This window comes from Penicillium malachiteum (assembly GCF_028827825.1).
Source record: "Penicillium malachiteum strain IBT 17515 chromosome Unknown utg000002l:1.0-8849297.0:1.0-8852440.0, whole genome shotgun sequence".
In the NCBI taxonomy this organism is placed as follows: domain Eukaryota; kingdom Fungi; phylum Ascomycota; class Eurotiomycetes; order Eurotiales; family Aspergillaceae; genus Penicillium; species Penicillium malachiteum.
Genome location: NW_026643095.1, coordinates 4,257,402 through 4,277,882, shown reverse-complemented (window position 1 = coordinate 4,277,882; position 20,481 = coordinate 4,257,402). Strand labels below are relative to the sequence as shown.

Below are 20,481 nucleotides of genomic sequence, written 5' to 3'. Positions count from 1 at the left end.
ACTTTAGTGATCCCCACTTCCAACTTGCGACACTTGACTTCCTCTTTTATCCCCTGAAATTCATTCATTCTCAAGGTCGCATACCCTCGGAATATCTAACTTCTTCCACCTCAGGCTGTTCCTATTCATATTACCTATCCTTAGTGATTATTCTTTATTCCTTCGTTGACGGATGATGCCATCACCCCACTTGTGTTTTTCTTCCGTTTAAAATCACTCCACCATACCCACCATGGCTTCAGGACCGGTGGAAAAGTATGGCTCCAAGCTGGTCGAGAAGGCAGACAAGCTACAGTCTCGACTTACCACGAATGATGATCACTCGAAACCCGCTGGAGGGTTCGATGCGACTCCTATCCCCCATGCCCCACCAGGCTATACCGTCAAGTTTACCTTCCACCGCGGTGATGACCTCCCCGTCGCAGACTTCGGCAGTTTCTCCTCAGATCCCTACGTGCGCGCGCAGCTCCATGTTGATTTACCGAAGCGCCATAAGCAAGATCCCATCGTGGATTTTCGGACCCCAACCGTGCGCAAGAATATGAACCCGATATGGAACTGTGAATGGATTGTCGCAAACGTGCCAGCGTCGGGTTTTCAACTCAAGGCGCATGTTATGGACGAAGACCCGGCAGATCATGATGATAAGCTGGGAATCGCTTTCATTGACGTACCTGCGTTGTCCGAAGGATGGGCCGGATTCAAGGAACAGTCGTTCAAGATTAAGAAGCGCTTTGGGAGCAAGCGCGTGTATGTCTTCACCAACGTATCTTCATTTGCTACTCGTCGCCACAAGGAATCCTTCTTGATCATGAGTATCGAGTGTCTGGGCAAGACACCAGGTACTGAAGGTGGTCAGATGTATACGCTCGGTCCAAATCATTGGTTCAAGCACTTTTCACCTCTTATTGGAAGGTTGACCGGAACAAAGGATCAGGTTCAATCCTATGATGGGAGCGGCAAGCCAATCAGCCGATACAAGTAGGTTTATTCATTCCCTCTGACTTTCACAGATATGAAAGTACTGGGCTTACAATTGTATTTTTTCTATCTAGTTTCCAGGCCATCCAAATTCAACTCCGAGGTCCAGTTCCCGGAGACCTTTACCATCGCTATGTGGAATTTAAACCTTTCGTCGCTGGCATGTTCCAAGCCCAAAGCCTGCGTGGGCGAATCCTACACAAGGCGCTTCATCATCAGCACCAGCGCATCTATAATTTCGATCGCAGCACGCTTGATGGAACCTTCGCCGAACCGCGTCGAGAGTTTGCGCAGAAATTTTTGGAATTTACTAATTGGGGCCAAAATGGACGGATTTTCACCTACGTGATCACTCTGGACGGACAGTTCCGGTTTACGGAGACGGGCAAAGAATTTGGAATCGACATGCTGAGTAAACATACGATGCATAGCGATGTTTCGATATACATTGCTTACTCTGGAGAATTCTTTGTCCGCCGGCGCATTCATCGTTCCCGACGCCTTTCGCCATCGGGCCGTACTGGAACCACCGGAACTTCTGCGACCACTGAGACTACAGAGCGTGGAGAGTCGAGTAGCTTCCCAGTTGAAGAGGATGGTGAGGTGATCGAGGAGATCCAGCAGATTTCGACCGAACCATCTGATTATGAACTATTCATCGACAACGATAGTGGCACATATCGTCCCAATGCAGAGAAGCTGCCACTCTTGAAACAGTTCATCTCGTCGAATTTCCCGGGTCTGCATGTTACCACATTGGATTGTCAAGCCGATGAAGAGCGGATGAGCCAAATGAAGAGCGAGCAGCGGGAGGTAAAAAAGTCACAAGGTCATCTGGTTACGTACCTGCAGCAGAGCAGTGTGTCATCGCTCTCCATCTCTAGTTCCGATGAAAACGAACTTAATGAACGTGCCGGAGAGGGGCCTCGACGAGGGGATCTGTCTCGAAAGGTTCATGAAATGCGGGACGTGAAGGGTCAAATGATGAAATGGGTTGAGGCTGAGGGCCATCCTGATCGCCCCAAACACCGCTACACAAGTCGTGAACGAGCGGCGTCAACTGGGGAGATTCGCTCAAGTACCCCTCGACCCAAGCCAAATGCTGCTGCCTGAGATATACCCACTGCGCTCATTACCTCTTTTTTATTTGTTTTCTGCTTTTGTTATTTACTTTATTTCCCTCGGGCCGGAACCGAGCATCACAACGTTAACGAGTGGATTAAACGGACAAAATGCACGTACTGGGAACATGAACGATGTACATTAATTCGAGATTATTTTTCTAGTAATTTTAAGTGCATTATAATTTATCCTGTACTGCATAACATTTACTATATATCCTGAGTGCTACTAGTACATAGTATATAGCACTTGAGTATCACGTTCAATACTATCCAGATGTCTCATGTGCATGATCCTAGTATGTACCAGTGATATAGTATGTACATTTCCTCATCTTCAAAGCAGTCTGCCTTAGGTTCAATGTTGGAAATCTAGACTAGAGATCAAGAATAGACAAATCCATGTATAATAATATGATTGATGTCTACCTAAGATGAATATATTGACCACATCGCATTCTCTCTGATATGCCTCAGGGGCTGAAACCACCTGGACGGCCTTGAAATAACAGCTTTCGCCCCAGATGTCATCAAAGGGGCGATTCTTTCATAGAATTAATATTAGAAGATTTTATTTCTTTCATCTAATTCTTCTCATCAGAAATTCACTTCATATATATAAAAAAAAGGGGGTAGTAATAAAACATTCGAAGCGCCGACTCCACTGTTAATGTTGGATCTCCCATACATATCCACCCCTCCTTCAAATCGAACGCGATCAACCCGATCCTAAGCTTCGAACTCCACCTCCCCCCCCCTCCTCCGTTTTCTTCTCTCCCACCACCTTCTCTATACCCGTGTACCTTTTAACTGAATGACAAATTTCTCATTTAATTCGTTTGTTTCTTCCCACGGGCCATCTGACTGCAGCGCATTCTGCCGATGGCCGATTGGGTGATTGCCCAGATCCCTTCTCGCGCTGTGACTCCAATACTGTGCCTGCGCCATCATGGGCAATGTCTCCAGTCGCCTCGACGAGGCGGGAAATCTGTTCTTCAAGGACCAAAATAGATGTATGTGCAGCGATCAACTCGATCTCCTACATCTTGAGTTGTTGTGATGCTGATAAAATCTTTGTTTTAGTCTCGATCGCCTCCATCACCATAAGCAACTCTAGACGGCGCTTACTCACTCTCTCCCCTAACGCGTTCCCTGCGGTACGATACATAGCCAAACGAGATGCTGGGGATGAAGCTCCGATCGAATATATTCAGGTATATCTTCATACGCTCCCCACTAGAATAATCTTCGCCGCGCAAAAAGGCAGGCTAACTCTGGCGTCAAAACACAGGACCCGGATGTCCCCTCCACAGCCCCTGCTCCATCTTTCATGCTACGCTTATCTAACGAAGATGAACTGATTTTCAACTTCACTTTCATTCTCCGCCAAACACAAACGGGAAATGTTGCAGGCTCTACCGTGAATGGCGTGTCGACTTCGCTCCCGGAAGTGACTGATACTGTCCTGAATGGGTTAACCTTTGCTCACGCGTCAAATTCCAAGGAACTAGACAACCTCATCACACGAGAATTTCATGCGAACCCAAACCTACAGAATAACACAAACGTGCAGCTTATCGGCGACTACTCCACAGAGGGGACTCCATCGGTATCATTTGAATGGTCCTGGCGATGGAAGCCTCCGAAGGGAACAGAGGACAAGGGTGGTGGTTGGCGAAATAGCTGTAGTCTATTGGACTATGATCAAAGGACAAACCGCCTAAATACGCTTGCTCACTTTTCTTTCTGGGTACACAACTCTGTGCGCCTGTTGCCAAGCCCTCAGATGTCATCGCCTAACCTCGAACTACCGGTACCTCCTCGCAGTCGCGTCCCCTCCACCCAATCTGCTGTTTCTCATTTCAGCGATTCTGAAACCTCTCACCATGTTCTCTCCTCAACCACGCCACCAGAAACCGCGGATGGTCTACCTCCTGCTCCAACACAACCCCCACCTCCACCACCCGTGAAAGTCGACCTGCCCCATTCTCGTCCGGGAGATGATATGAATGTTGAAGATGGTCCACTGTTCAGAGCTACAATGAAGGCACTGGAACAGAAAACAGGCAACATGCGGACAAAGATCAAGAAGGTTCTCAAGAAAGCCGAAGCTGCTCAGCAGTTGCAGTCGACCTGCAATGAATCCATGGAGGCATTTTTAAGCTCGCTGAATGAAGCTTCTACTTCAAATGGCAATGCGATTCAGCCTGCGCTGGACCATTATTTTGAGAAGATTGCCCGCCAAATCCTGACGTACGAACAGCTGAACACGCTTCAGCTACAGAAACTCGTGATCGAGCCACTTATCAGGCTCTACCAGAACGACATCAAACAAGCTGAATCAAAAAAGAAAGATTTCGATGAAGAAAGCCGTGATTATTATGCCTACGTCAGCCGGTATCTTGGTCAGCGACAGGATTCACTCAAAGAGAAGAAGCGTGCCGAAAGTGACTCGAAATATCAGACCAAGCGCCGAAATTTCGAGCTCAAACGCTTTGATTATTCTTCTTTCATGCAAGATCTTCATGGGGGCCGCAAGGAACAGGAAGTGCTCTCGCATCTTACCAAGTACGCGGATTTCCAAGCCAAGAATTTCTTGGCTGCCGCGAAGAAGATTGAGGAGATGGTTCCTCAACTGGATGCACTTATCCATGAGGTAAACCAAGCCGATAAAGAGTTCCAATTCAAGCGCACCGAGCGCGAAGAAAAGCGCCGGGCCTTGGAAAAGAACAGTAATACATATCTCGAGCCTGATGTCATAAGTGGCGGAAGTGCCTCAAATTCCTCTATTGGAGTTTCTAATGGAACTGGCTCAACTGAGCCCGAATTGGGTCGAGCTGACAGCACGAGCTCTCAGCTTCGCGGGGTTATCAGTAATACATCATCCGTCTCGTCCCAGGCAAATGCTGGATCAGCCAACTCGACCGGTGGCGCTGGATCTGCACCCTCGAACAGCACAGGAGCTGCAAGTACCCCGAGCCAGAATCGCTTTAAAGGTATCCGGGATCTCGAAGAGCGAGATTCTGTCGGATCTGATCGCACTGCTGGTCAACAACGAAAAGAAGGTCTATTGTGGGCTCTCTCTCGGCCTGGATCTCATATTGATCCAAAGGGCATCAACAAGCAGGCTTGGCATAAGTCAGTAAACTACCTTGAGTACCTCCGATATACACAGATACTGACCTTATTTACCACTTTAGGTTCTGGATCGTTTTAGACCAAGGAAAGCTTTCGGAGTATAGTAACTGGAAACAAAAGCTGGACCTTCACATGGAGCCAATTGACCTCCGAATGGCCTCGGTCCGCGAAGCTCGAAATGCTGAACGCCGATTCTGCTTTGAGGTGATTACACCTCAGTTCAAACGAGTCTATCAGGCTACTTCTGAAGAGGACATGGCCAATTGGATTCGCTCCATCAATAATGCGCTGCAGAGTGCAGTGGAAGGTCGAGGAATTCCACAGGTACCCTCTGTCTCGTCCAAGAATGAGACGTCTACTGGTCGTGACATTGGATCTGTTTTAACCGGAAAAAGTTCTTCGGTATCTGGCCACCACTCATATTCGAACAGTTCAAATACTAGCGGAGTGGCTCGCCGTACAACAGTCGGTGCGCGACCAAGCTACGTTCGTAATGACAGCAATAATTTCGAAGAAAACCCGTCACGACTTCTTCAAACCGTGCGTGACGCAGATGAGGGGAACAATTGGTGTGCCGACTGTGGATCCTCTTCCAAAGTGGAATGGGTGTCGATCAATCTCGGGATTGTGTTGTGCATCGAATGCAGTGGTATCCACCGATCTTTGGGAACACATATCTCCAAGATTCGTTCATTAACCCTGGATGTGCACTCATTTTCGAATGATATCGTCGAAATACTGTTGCAAGTCGGCAACCGTGTCAGCAACATGATTTGGGAGGCGACACTGGACCCGTCACAGTCCCTCAAGCCAAGCGCATCCTCTACACGAGAACAGCGATTGAAGTTCATCACGGCGAAATATGTCGACCGTGCCTATGTTGAACAATTACCCTCTTCACGATCCCGATTTGCTACTCCTGATGAAACGCTTCTTGCTGCGATCAAGAAGAATGATATCCAGGGAGTCCTATATGGAATTGCCCTGCATGCCAACGTCAATGTTCCGGATCGCTCCCGCAACACCCACGCAGTATTCCTGGCTCTTGCTGCCGCCGATCCTGCTTCGCCTGGATCCACTCCCACTGGCATCTCCCCGCGGCCTAGCTCAAAATCGATAAAAGCGATCCCCTTTCCCGTTGCCGAACTGCTGGTTCAGAACGGCACGGAGATTCCCCCGCAACCCCCATCCATTCCTCTTTCTCCTGCGGCTCAGTTGTATCTTAGCCAGCGGACCGCACGGAACTCTGCATTCAGTACCGTCGGTTCTTCCGCGATGACTGGCAAGGCTATCGTCAACGATACTCTGGGATCCCTCCCCACTATTCGGGGTTCGAGCAGGGACGACCCTATCTCATCCGGGTCCCAGGCCTCCAATCAATCTGATTCTAAAGAGAAAGACAAGCTTTCCAAGCGAGGAAGCGCCGGCGCTAGATTCGCAGGGAAAGTGGCATCCCTCGGAATCGACCGATAACCTTCGGACATCCCAATAATTACTAATTATATCCATTCTAATGAGATCCGCATGAACATTCCCCCTGATGACTTCTTCTGTGTATGGTTTGGATTCTCCTATTACTTTGCTTGGGATCTTCGAGGGTCTTTGCCTCGGAACAAGCCAGAGTTCTTGATTTTTTTTTCTTCTCTTCTTCTCTTCTTCTTCTCCTTTGGTACCCGTGTCTTCCACTGCCATCATGAGTGCCATGCATGTTGACACCATTCTTTCGTTCTTTCCTCTATAGGACCTTTTTTCTTTCTTTCTTTTTTTCTTCATGTACCAAAACTGGTGCTTCTCTTCTTTGGCTTCACCTTATCCCCAATTAACGCCTGATGCCAATTCATGTGCCAATATCCTGGTGGCTTTTCTCTAAGTTGACGTTTCGATGGCTATACATAGTTGTCCCTTGTGGAACGAATCACAATTACTTGGCTTATTCATCACATAACTCTATATATTCGATATATAAGTAGAGAGAAATATAGTTTCTAGAGCAAACTGCAGTATAATCCAAGATTCTTGTAATGCCATAAGCCAGACCAGTCTAAATTAGGTATAGTACTAGACCCTAACCGACAACATCCAATCATATACACGAGGAGACTATTTTCCGGAAGCCTAACTATAGGAGCATATCATCACTTTGGGACTTTCAAATGTTTGCATGCATCATCAATCTGCGGTGTGCTGGGTAGCGGTCAGTATCTCGTTGCCTGACAGTGGCAATGTCCATTCAGTTTGACTCATCCTAACTCCAGAAGCTGACGATACCTATCTCTCTTGAGTTAGGTGTCGTGGGTCTGTGGCGTTTGGAAACGGCCGAGAGATGCATTAGAACGGACACCAGGGATTTGTGGAAACTTGAAAAGAGAAAAGTCGGAAATAACGGCTGAGGCGGGTTACTAGTTGAGTCAAAGAACTTGTAGTACAAACCCTATAGTACCCCCGAGGTCCGTACCTAGTAACCAGACCTTCGATGATCCTCTCCGACCCTTGCAGATCTCGCCGCAGTAAACAGCTCATTTCTACATTAGGGAATAAGCTAGTCCACCTGGCGTTCACAGCCCCAACTTTTGAACCCGGTGAAAGGATAGATCAGCCACTTAGCTCGTGCTAGACTTATTAAATTCGCCCCATGGTCCTACATAACACGTAGCTACTTACCCGTTTATAGGATTTAAGACTGCTGATCTCTCTCTCGGACTTGAGACCCATTGCCTTCTCCCCTCTTAACATTTTGAACTAACTACATTAACATCCGGCTAAACCTATCAGAACATGAGGGGGTTGATTGAGGCCCTTATTCTCGGAAAACTCGTTTCAGGGTGAAGTGGAGATCCACTCTGCAAGTGCTAGGGAATAGGATATGCGTATCACAGTTCCAGTCCCTCATCTATATCGCAAACATGGATCCAAAAATCAAACTGAAATAAAAACGGAGCCCTCTAGTCCGTCACAGTCAATTTGCTTCTGTTCTCTTACAGATACATAATTTCAAACCCTTCAAAGTTGGCTTTGAATTACGATCGAGGAGGGGGCGTGCATGGGAAAAACCGAATGTAGATATCCTACATCAGCGGCGTTCAATTAGACCCAATGGCGGGTCCTCGGATTCAGTTCGCTCGATGAATCATATTGGAGTATTTCCGATTGCGACAGATCAGAAATGAATCATGAACGGTGGTTGGACGTGACGATCAGGAACGTGGAGCAACAAGAGCGATGTTCATCAGCCATGACGTCATGGCGTACCCCATGTGGCGCCTGAGGCGCACGTACTTTTCTACCCGCATCCATAGTATGTTCGGACTCCGTTTCTCATGAAATGTGTTTTTTTTTCTTTTCTTGAAGGAATTGAATATCGTTTCAATGTGGCTTGATCGGCTGTGAAGGAGTGGAATCATTTAGCCTATCACTCAATTCTTCAAATTATGACCGTACGCGTACGGTGAGGGGGTTTCATCATATCTGGTCGTATGAGTCGCCTCTTTTGTGCTCGAATGCTCAGGTGTGTTGAAATGAGACATATAAATATGTTATTACATGGTAGCTGACCTTGTTTCTGGCATTTCGTTATTTCGAATAGCCTGGAACTACTCCATACATTTATGCATATTCAATGTTACCGAAGAGTCCCTGGATCGAGGATGTACCCCCTTCCCTGGTTAGGCACCACTTGGCGCATGTGGCGAGGTTTTTTGAGTCAATGGCTCATTGTTGATCGATTCAAGCATTTTCCATTCAGGGATGTCTCGTGTTTCTATATTCCATACCCCAAAAGTTTGCCCAGGTGGTGAACATAGAGTAGAAAGTCACCTGACAACTAGATATCCCGGTTTAGCCCTAATTTGGCCATGATCTATGAGAATTACTATCTACCTAGTGGTTTCAGCTTCAACATATGAAGTGAACATTGAACATATACAGACTCGGAGTAGAAATCTGTCCAATATATAAATACTGTGTACGGAGTATGCACCCACATTCTCCATACCTCGTACATGGATGCTGGTGGAGATCATTTCTTCCCTTGGAAGTGATCAACTGGTCATCCTCATCAGAACCGTACATCTCTTTTCATGTGATTGCCACAATCACTGGCATCACTATGACATTGCATTGTACAGAATTACATTTTAACAGCACATGATAATTAAAAATCGTAATGGCTATTCAATGTATAGTACATAATTGAGGGAAAAAAAAAAGACTGAACCTCAGCGTGGGGGATACTCCATGATGATGATTGGCTGGCATCTCGTACCGATCAATGTTAGTGGAGAGTTCAACAACTTCGACTTTCCACCTCTTCTTTTCCTTCTCTATCCACTCTCCCCATCTCCACTTCCCACTGGCATGAATAATTCTTCTTTTTGCTTTTTTTTTTTCCCTTTTTATATTTTTATATCCCTAATTCTCATTGGCTCTCCGGGAATATATTCATTTCCTCTTGTCCAACCCTTTCTTTCAATGGTTTTTCTCTCGTCTGTACTCTCCTAATCAGACACATACACAGTGGAGAAACCCACTTGACCCACTCCGAGTCAAATCCTCTCAAGACCCTCCACATACGGAGTAAACTGCCATCAACTCCCAACCCAGAGGTCAAGATATACACCATGCAGCGGGATTTCCGTTACCGACAGTATGGTCTGATCGACTTGGTGCCTTGGGTCACCCCCGGGAGCCCAAACGTTGCACCATGCACGAAGATCGGTTGAATGGGTGTTCAATGCCATAGTCCCATCCCAATTTACCGAATATGAGATCCATCTCGATTTTTTGAGCTTCGATTATAGGGCAGAAGAATCACTTTATCCCTGTCACAAGTTTCCGACGTGTCCGCAGCCACCCAAATCCGGGTATTCTCCCGAGCGCCACATTTCAAGGCATCGTTCCCACGGGATTTGAATGGATCCAGCCCTACTCCACTCCATTGGTGGGATCATGATCGAGCCTAGTGGGAGTGTACCCAGTCTCTACTCCATTCCAACCATGCCTTCCCCTTGCGGTCTCGGCACCGCCCGTCAAGAATGCATAGTCCGTTTCTTCTTTATTCATGATAGGCCAAGTATCCGCTGGGTCTGTGTGTACGCGGTCCATTGTAATTTTACAATGGAGGAATGGATGTCCCTTATCTTTTGGGAACCACTGAACACCTCCTCAAGAGAGGTCTCTTTTGCCGATCTGGTATCACATACATATGTATTATCGGGATTTTTTTTCCTTTTTCTTTTTTCACCTTTTCCAAAAATGGAAAAAGAAGAAGAAAAAAATTGTTCGGTTTCCTTATCCTCTTTGCTCTCGGAGTACTCTACACACCTCCAGGGCTCTCCACCTTGACCCCCCCTGCGCAACCCACATTAACCCACCCCTGACAGTGGCAAACTGGGTCTGCATCTTTGACACAGGTGATGCGGTCCCTTGGACCAGCAAATTTGTAAACCTGCCGATGATCCATCTACTCCAAATAGACTCAGAACTGTCAATCATTCGATTGGAACACTTATCCTAATCACCTCGTAAATACTTCCGTCCTGTCCGGTTCGCCACAGGTTCCGAGAAACATCTCCGATTAATTTGTCAACATTTGGCACAATTGGCTTAGCCCAAGGTCCTGGGAAGATCCGTGGGCCGGCTTAAGCCTCAACTCCTCCCAGGTGGCACGGTCTTTGATCCACGAGCCTCCCAAAGGATTGCAAAGTTGGCCCTTCCTGAAACTCCACTAGATGACAGGCATTTGTCACTGCAGGGGCATTTTTCGAGACGCGAAAACGATCGTCGTTTAGGCGATAGCGCGCCCCATTCTGAAAAATACTCCAGCCCAATCTTAACATCCGACTCGGTATCACTCGGTATGCTTAACGGAGGGGATCCGCCACAGAAAACACTTTCTCCAACGCACGCACGCACACAAATACACACACTAAAACACAGGAGACCCACTAAGGCCAGGTATACATCCCCTCAAAGTTACTCATCACCCATATGACCCTGCTCCGATCATTCCCAATCGGTTTCGATCCGCATTGGAGATCTGCTTTCTTGTAAGCCTATGAGCTTGCCATTTGGAAATCTCCTGATCAATTTGTCACCTTCAGCCACAGTGACACTTGGGTGTTGCAAGCTTCTTTCCTCTCCATCCGCCACAGTTTTGAATCCACGAGGATTCTAGAGGCGTAGAACGTTCGTCAGCAGAGGCGTCTAGCTCTGGGTCCTTTTCTTTACTTTTTTTTTTCTTATTACTTTTTTTTTATTTCTCGACCGTTTTCCTCTTTGTGTCTCTTGTCTTTCTAGCTCCCCACCAGAGGTATACACTGGGCTTGCAAGGCCCCGCCGGACCTGCACGGCCTTTGTCGAGTACTATTTTAGCTCAGAAGGTACGTTTGTCTGATTTCACACCTTCAAGCCACACTTGCACTTAGCCCCTCTCCTCTTCTTCTCTCTCCCTTTGCTACCGGCTGTCTTGCTTGGGTGTCTTTCCCTGTTTTTGCTTTGGAATCTGTGCCCTGGTCCGACTCCCCGATATCACCCATCATTGTTCGATCTTTGAATGATCTCTAATTTGTAAAACAGGCTTGATTGATCTGCAAGAATTTTATTTGGTTGGTTGGGGGAGCACTTGTTCTTATATCTTATTTTCGACTTTATAGTTCTCTTTCTTTATCTGATTGTTTTTCTTTTTTTCTTTTTCCTCGGCTAAAAACTCCTCAGGATCAGAATCTCAAGGTATGTTTCAAATGTTTCAAATGTTATCTTTTCAATGATCTTTTCCCCCTCTTTGTGCCCATCACTTTAATCTGCATCCCCCAATTTGGCGTGAAATATCTTCCTGTCACCCCTACAGCTTCGAACGAATCACATCCCTAGCGGAGTTGATTCCCCTTTTGGGCCCCATTTTATTCTCTATCCGAACGTCTAGCCCTATGCAAACTATTTCCCCCTTCTGCAACAATCGTATGCTCCAAGGTTCAGACTTGAAGATGCATTCTACACGCACTGGCACAGTATCCTCATGGTCTTCATGTCTCCCCGCCCCTCAGCTCATTCCTATATGAGAAAATGTGTACACCATGCCCCTTCTCACTTCCCCTTTTTGGATTCATCCTATCTTTTTTCGTGCTTCCATAACCTGTTTGACAATCACCTTTTGTCATTTTATGGGGTAGATTTCCTTTCCCTGATGTATGAGCCACAACTAAGTGGCTTTACTCTGGGGCCGGAGCGTTGTCTAGCCCTGCCTAAGCGCGGGCTATTAACGCAAGCTGCAATGTGTTTTTTCTCCCCCTTCGCAATCTTCAGACCCATTTCCTATTTCTCTAAAATTTTCTGATATCTGAGTCTTTCCTTCTTTTGCCCTTCTGTCCCTTCATTCTTGTCTCGGATCCCCCTTTCCTTCGCCGTTGACACCTGCCACAACGCCACTGACGTTATAAATTTTTTTTGTTGCCCAAGCCACTTATTTGTTTGTTTTTTTTTTACCTTCCGATCCAGCATTAACCATTATATGCATATTTAACAGGAGCTTCAACAGCGTGAAGATTTACCGGGGATTCATTTTACTCGGATCTTGCATATATTGATCATTACTGTGGTATACCGGCTTTGTGTGGGGAAACATAGACCCAAGAGGTCTCACATTCTGGCGATTTGGGGCATCTGACAGGTGAGCTGAATGCAACGTTGATATAAAGACGAAGGCTGCTAAATACCATGAATACAGGGATTCTCATACATCCAGGGAGTCTTCTCGTTTTTTTCATCCTCGTCAAGATACAACCGGGCTCCATGGGCGATGTTCCATCAAACAAGATCAGTTCATCCCGAGGGGCAGAAGGGAAAACCCTGGTATCAGAATCGAATGCATCGAATTCAACTGCAGGATTTGGTAAATAAATATATTCCTTTTCCAATATTGCCATAAATTCAGAAATTGATTTATGAAGAATTTCTTGACTGACCTTTTGTGTGTTACTAATTCAGGTAGTGTCGCCGGTCAACCTACGAGGCCAGGACAGGCCAGTCATTACCCAACCCATGATTATATGGGACATGGGCGATATGGTCCGTCGACGGCCATGAATATGAATCATATGGCTTACTCGCTACCGAATCCGCAATCGCAACCGTCGCCCTTCGAGCCACAGCTTGTCAGCCAATACCCCACTATTCCTACCCAAGGCCTGATGTACCCTATGCAATCAATGGGCCACTATCATGGACAGCCTCCTGGGGGTGTACCATATGGAATTCCTTATACGCCAGCCTATTCACCGTATGCTATTCCTAGTCCGCACCATCACCCAGGAAGCACACAGCATGGTGGTCCTTACCCTGGGCCATCATACATCGCCAATCCATCGATTCAAACCATGGGTAGTGGACAACCTCCCGTCTATGGGAATAGCTACTATGCTCATCCTTACACAACATCTTATGGTCATGCTACGCACCCCATTGCTGCCGCCGCTCAAGTTCAGACACGCACTCCACCGCACCAAGGTCACCGAGGGCCACCGTCACTCACAAATGTCAACTCACAGGAAGAAAAGCGAAATTCTCTAGTAGATTATGATGTTTCCAAAACCATTGTGGACGGTTCAAACCCCTCGAGGCTAGCAGACGCCCCAACAAACGCCGGTATGTTCTATCGGCTGAGCTTTTTTGGCCTCAAAGGATCCTGATCGCTGATTGCGTTGTTGTTGCTTCGCAGCCCTGGTACCTCTCAACCATCCGATATCGAGTCCCAATACACCCCGAGGACCGCCCCGGAAACCCAAACAGTCCGGCCATGCACTGTGGGTTGGAAACCTGCCCCCGGGGGCAAATGTGATCGATCTCAAGGATCACTTCTCGCAAGACGCGACCAATGATATTGAAAGCGTGTTTCTGATCTCCAAGAGTAACTGTGCATTTGTGAACTATAAATCTGCATCTGCCTGTGCTGTCGCTCTGGGAAGGTTTCATGATTCACGATTTCAGGGTGTTCGTCTAGTTTGTCGACTACGCAAAGGTTTTACAGTTCCCGGTTCCAGTTCTACGGCCCCGGCTCCACGACGCTTTGAAGAAAGTGTGGATTGTCCTATTGGGGAAGATTGTCAGATTGTTCCTGAGATCAAACCTGCTACATCAACTCTTGAAGGGGATTCTCGACCATTGGATCGGTATTTCGTTGTCAAGAGTCTTACAGTGGAGGATCTTGAGTTAAGCCGACAGAGTGGAATTTGGGCCACTCAAGCGCACAACGAAACCAATCTCAACCAGGCATTTGAGGTGAGCATCTATATATAGTATTACAACAAGATATCATTGAATGCATGTCTAACTTATACATACTTTGTCCCAGTCTACGGAGCATGTATATCTCATCTTCTCAGCCAATAAGTCCGGCGAATACTTTGGTTATGCTCGCATGCTATCGCCCATCAACGACGACGAAGAACTAGCATTGGAAATGCCACCCCGCCCAGAACCTCTCCCTGGAATCGCCGATGAACTCGAAGTGATTCCGACATCCGCAACCTCGACCGCGCCCAAAGGACGAATCATTGACGACACGGCCCGAGGTACGATTTTCTGGGAGGTCGAATCGACGGAAGATGAACATGAAGACGCTCGGAGTGAGAAGAGTGAGGTGTTAATAGAGGAGGCTGATCCAGAAAGCCAAACATTCGGCAAACCCTTCCGCATTCAATGGCAATCCACCGAACGAGTCCCCTTTCACCGCACTCGAGGTCTACGTAATCCGTGGAATGCCAACCGCGAAGTGAAGATTGCGCGAGATGGAACCGAAATTGAACCGGCAGTTGGCCGAAAATTGATTGCGCTGTTCCATCAGCCTTGAGGAAATCCCCATTGGGATCCCTAAGATCTCAATTTTTGAAAATCCTCTCCACACGCCTTGGATTTTTCAGTGATTTCTTTAGGGCGGACTTCACTTCAAGAGCAGACATATACATTGACGGGCAAGGTATACAGGAGAGTACACTCCCTCCTCCCCTGTCGATTATGGTCTTTTCTTATTATCCCTGCCCTTTCCCCACACTATATTTCCTTTGCCTTAGATTTATATCTATCGCTCTATGTCTATGTGCATTGTGAAATTGCCAGTGAGGAGGTTTTGGATTAAAAATATACATGGGAAACGAGCAATATGTATACGATGTACGTTCTTTTTTTCTTCTTCTCTCGATCGCTTTCAAGTTCTGAACCCCTTACATTCTTTTGGGCGATTCATGAATATTCCAACCTTCTCTTCTTAAACCCCAAAGACATGCGAATTTTCTTATATTTACTTTTCTTCAAGTTTATCATGGTCTGGTATTCATATCTGTTCATTGACTCTTCTCTTGTCCATTTTTTTAATTTCCTATTTGCTTTTACTTCAAGTTCCTTTGGGGTTTCAGTTATGTCAGTGTCGGTGTGTGTGTGTGTGTGTGTGTGTGTGTGTGTGTGGGCGTTCTGTAAGAGGTAGGACGGATTCGTGATGATGATGATGATGATTATGACGATGTAAAGGTTCAAGTCATGAAGATCGTAGATAACAGTAATTCACTGTATGTAATATATTGATGTCACTTCGAGTTTCAAATTAAGGATGAAATGTCGTACCCATGACTCCATTGGCATGTTGCATGTTACATATTTGCATTGCATGTTTGATCTGTTTGATCTGTTTGATTCAAATGATCAAATGCTTGGCATGTTTATTCTGTTTGCACTGGTTACTATTGGTCACTTTTTAGTATTATATAAGCTACTAAGTTCACATTGACCAATGATAAGCATTACGGGAAGGAGGGGAATGATGACATAATCTTGCCAAATGCGGACCACGGTCAATGGAGTATGAGCAGCCAATCAAATTCAAGTAATAGTTAAAGTGGGTATCGATCAACCAATAATTAACCCAATTAGGACATCATCAACATCATCACTTCTCCACTTCTCACTCAATTAATGCGACCAGATTGTCCCAGATTGTCCCAGAACAACCTGAAGTGGCGCTATACCCCAGATATTCCCTTAAGCCTTTAAGCTTAGCTGCAGAGCTTCCTGTGCTAATCTGGTCCCAGGTGAGAGATTCATCCTAAAAAAAGATATATTAAATAATAATTAAATAAAATAGACCAAAATTTAGGGAGGGGACTTAAGTGGTGCCACACAGTATTCTTTCCTTCCCCCCCTCTTTCTTAACTTGACCTTCCTTTCATCTTTCCATCTTCCCTTTGCCCCCCCTTCAACCGAGTTCCCCCCCCCCCTTAAATATTGTTTTATCACACACTAGCATCACCTTGGATTATAGTCCCTTTTTCCCCCTCTCTCTTTTCTGAATGTAACCCGCTCTTCACCATTTATCTCCACGCTGCTTGGACTTCATTTCCTCCTAGCAGTCTACACCCTCTTCCAATCCGGTCCACTTAGATGAGAAGGGCGGCAAGTCCGTCCAATCGTTGACCTTCTCATCCGTGAACGCTTCTTCGTATACTCTCCGTACCTCTTGTACTCCCGTACCTTGATCTCGTGATATACTCGAATCCATTGGATAACTACCTGTACCTTTGCCATCATGGCCAACGATCGCTCCACCTCACCTATCAACGTCCCCGCCTCCGAATCCCGCCCTCGACGAGGCTCTATTGCCTCAGGCTTGCCTTTCACTGATCTCTTTTCGAAGCAGAATAGTCAGTCGGCCAAAGAGGCCGCGAGTGCTCAGGCAAACCAACGACGACTGTCCATCACTACACTGGGACTATCCGGATCCCCAACCCAGACATCTGCCTTCGGAAGTCGCTCCTTCCGTCGAGGTAGTCTGTCCAGCTCGTGGGGATCCAACGCCCAAAATGAGGATGCAGTGGCGGAGGATGCTGAGGCAAACTCCCCCAACTCTCCCTTTGCTCGACGGACCTCGTTTGGAGCCCAGGCTCTCCGAGAGGCCAGAACTGGCAGCATAGGCAATGGTAGAGTACCCTCCTCCTTGCTCGCAGGGAGTAATCCTCCTGCTCGCTCTGCAAGTATCGCCACTTCTCCCCAGGATGAGAGATCTAACGCATCCCGCCGATTAGGCGAAGGCTTTAACTGGTCGGAAGCCCTCCGTACCAGAGCCGAACGTGCCCCGTCCATCGGTGGCCCCGTTTCCCCTGCCTCAGCGGCCCGTCACCCCCACCACCAGCGTGCGGCCTCTATTGCCTCTATGGAGCAACCTATTCGGGAAATCCCTAAGCAGCCTAAGCAGAAAAAGCCCGATTTCTTCCAGGAGAAGATTCTCCGAGGCGATTTTATGGACTAGGCTGTCACGAGTCTAGTAGTTCTTGTTTCTTTTACAGACGCATATTTTTACCCAATTTTTTTTTTCTTTGTGTATTCTGTTTAGGGAAACTTTTGAGCATATCTTTCCGTGCCTTTCAACTTGATACTGGTGATCAGTAAAGTTGATTGAAAACCGTTCATATTTTTTTTTCTTCTCATCTTCCTATATTCAGGAGACCAATATGTTTTCATACACATTTGAACCGCATCTAGTTTTTGGTTTGGGCGCAGGAAATGTTTTATCTTTGAACCTCATCCTGGTGCTGAGGATGTGACACCAAATTGACACCACAATTTATTAAAGAAGATTACAAGACTCCAACTCTATAATTTATATCGTGTATTCATATCTCGTTTGTACACCTAACTCCATATACAATCTCGGTATCACCATTTTAGTCAATCTTATCAGATCCTTGCATCCGAGCTTAATTTAAGCAGCTGACTCAGAAGGACCAGCCAGGCTAGGATCCTCCGCATGTACATGACCCGGCGTTTCACCCTGCTTCTTATTTGCATTTTCCTCCTCTTCCTGGCCATATTGTTCCGCAACCCGACGATCCATAAGCTGACTTGTGGTGAGTTGATGTTCTGGTGCCGGAGGAGTCCACTGACTACTCTTCCACGGCGGCACACGCATAACATACATCATGTCCATCTCTTCGAGAGTCTTATCCTTACCCTCAATAACGAAGAAATAAACCACCAAAACGGCAAAGAAAAGACACCCAGCAAAGACGTACCCATAGGCAAAGTCAATATCACTGGTAATGAAGGGCGTGAAGAACCCAATCAAGAAATTCCACAACCAATTCGACGCGGTTGCCAAGGCCATCGCCCTTGCACGGTATCGTGATGGATAAAGCTCTGCAACGATAGCCCAAACCATCGGACCCCATGTCATTGCGAATCCAGTGATGAACAAACAAGCAAAGACAACCATTGCTTTGCCGGCGCCGGGAGTATTCGCAGGTGTTTTAATATCAAGTGAGAAATGGCCCACTGATGCAAAGACCATGAAACAGACAAACATCCAGATCCCGCCTGCGATCAGCGACTTGCGGCGACCAAAGTGCTCGATCACGTAGAGACCACCGAATGTTGTACCGAAGTTTACGCCTCCGAGGATCATTTGTGTTACGTAGACGTTGCTGATTCCGGCTCCATTGAAGATGGTAGTTCCCTTTAATAATTAGTTTAGTTCATATTGGTACTGCAAGTTGAATAAAGAACTCACATAGTAGAAGAAGTAATTGGCACCGGTAAGTTGTTGCAATGCTTGAAGCACCATACCAAGAACAATTCGATATGGCATTCGTGGAGCCTGCATCATCTCAACCCAACCATACATCCCACCGCGAGATGCCTTCTCAGCTTCTAACTGTTCTTGGATTTCAAGGATCTCATGAATAATGACACGGTGGTTCTCGGGTACACCGTACAACTTTGCCATAGTTGTTTTCGCAGCTGCCACTTGTCCATTTCGATAGTTATATCGTGGGCTTTCTGGGAAGAGCAGCATTCCAAGACCTAAGAGAAGACCCCAGAGGAACGTGATTCCTAGTGGAATTCGCCAGGATGCAGTATTATCCATCGTCTCGGTGCCGAAGTTGATGCAGTAGGCGACGAATATACCCAGTGTGACGAATAATTGGTAGGAGCTATAGTATCACCGTGTTAGAAAGCCTTAAAACCACTGGCATTTCAAGTTGAGCTTACCAAACCATAGCACCACGAATATGCCTTGGTGCAATTTCACCCTGATACATGGGTACCAGTAATGATAAAGATCCAACACCAAATCCAGTAATGAACCGACCCATCATCATCTGATACCATTTCCCACTAGGAGAAGAGATCTGAATAATCAGACCAATATGTAGCATAATACACCATGCGAAGATTGACCATTTTCGACCAATCCGATCTGCAAGTGGACCAGCTATAAGGGCACCTATCAAGGTTCCAATAGACAACTGATCAAGGTCAGATCACAATATTCAAGATGAATCACAAGAGATGCAGATGTAGTACATACCAAAGAGACAATCAATCCCGATCGAACATTACTAAAATAAAAAGTCCCATCACTTCGTTCCTGTCCATAGCGCTGTTTATAATTCTTCATTTCCAGAAATCCCGAAATCTGTCCAGTGTCATAACCAAAGATAATTCCTCCAATTGATACGAAGGCACCAAGAGTCAATGATCGCCATGTTACCCAAGGAATCTTCGACTCATCGAAGGAACTACTTCGTCGTTTCTCTTGATCAACAGAGCCAGCGGATTCTGTTAATGGTGGGGATTGTCGTGCTTCCCCTTCGATTTCTGGATTCATGAATGGGAGCTTCATTGTAATGATGGAGTGTATGCACACTCACGAGTCTGAGAAAGGACACTAGAATCAATTGATGGGAAAGAGGCAAAGTTGTGGATTCTATCAGGTTTAATAGCTCTTATAAAATAGCGCAGTGTTCAGTGCCAGTGGCTCTTATGAGAGAAGTTGCCACTGCCGGTCCATCCTAGTGAACCCGTCATGGATAGATTTATAGAGGAATGAATTCAGGTTAATAGAGCTGTTAAACTTGAACTGAACTGAATTGATTAAATGAAAGATGATACTAGCACCGTATACTTCTCGATGAGCTTGTAGCTTATAGTTCGAGTCCATGTTGTACTAGATGTACACATATACCCAATCTTGTCTAGTTTATACGAGTAGAGCTAGCATTTGATTGAACCCCCGTTCGCCATCGCCATCGGGAGGCTGGTGCCACGAAGTCAATTCCATCATATCCATAAGACTCATTTTCTGGGGTACTGGTGGCGGGGTACGAAGTCGTGATGTCAATTCTCCATTCAACCAACTTAACCACTAAGATAAACATTTGAACCATTGAAGATAATGATATTGACCCCGGATGGAGAAAACCTT

General features: G+C 46.4%; 5 protein-coding genes across 5 annotated transcripts; 4 read left to right on the top strand and 1 right to left on the bottom strand.

Annotated features, from left to right (window-relative positions):
• Positions 1–232: 232 nt before the first annotated feature.
• Positions 233–2,094, top strand: N7483_004633 (C2 domain protein; the record flags this gene model as incomplete). Its single annotated transcript, XM_057088070.1, has 2 exons — positions 233–981; positions 1,056–2,094. 2 exons carry the CDS (start codon positions 233–235, stop codon positions 2,092–2,094), a joined length of 1,788 nt encoding a protein of 595 aa, XP_056947899.1.
• Positions 2,095–3,051: 957 nt separating this feature from the next.
• Positions 3,052–6,713, top strand: N7483_004632 (putative ARF GTPase activator (Csx2); the record flags this gene model as incomplete). The annotated part of the gene is made up of 4 exons (XM_057088069.1): positions 3,052–3,115; positions 3,186–3,316; positions 3,343–5,240; positions 5,303–6,713. The coding sequence occupies 4 exons, from the start codon at positions 3,052–3,054 to the stop codon at positions 6,711–6,713; spliced, it is 3,504 nt and encodes a 1,167-aa protein (XP_056947898.1).
• A 6,312-nt stretch (positions 6,714–13,025) lies between these two features.
• On the top strand, positions 13,026–15,081 carry N7483_004631 (putative YT521-B-like splicing factor; the record flags this gene model as incomplete). The annotated part of the gene is made up of 4 exons (XM_057088068.1): positions 13,026–13,125; positions 13,221–13,877; positions 13,951–14,510; positions 14,584–15,081. The coding sequence occupies 4 exons, from the start codon at positions 13,026–13,028 to the stop codon at positions 15,079–15,081; spliced, it is 1,815 nt and encodes a 604-aa protein (XP_056947897.1).
• A 1,725-nt stretch (positions 15,082–16,806) lies between these two features.
• On the top strand, positions 16,807–17,526 carry N7483_004630 (uncharacterized protein; the record flags this gene model as incomplete). The annotated part of the gene is made up of 1 exon (XM_057088067.1): positions 16,807–17,526. The coding sequence occupies one exon, from the start codon at positions 16,807–16,809 to the stop codon at positions 17,524–17,526; it is 720 nt and encodes a 239-aa protein (XP_056947896.1).
• Positions 17,527–17,979: 453 nt separating this feature from the next.
• On the bottom strand, positions 17,980–19,920 carry N7483_004629 (sugar porter family MFS transporter; the record flags this gene model as incomplete). Its single annotated transcript, XM_057088066.1, has 4 exons — positions 17,980–18,729; positions 18,784–19,207; positions 19,266–19,522; positions 19,585–19,920. Coding segments are annotated over 4 exons (1,767 nt in total), but the record flags the coding sequence as incomplete, so codon positions are not given.
• Between the last annotated feature and the right edge of the window lie 561 nt (positions 19,921–20,481).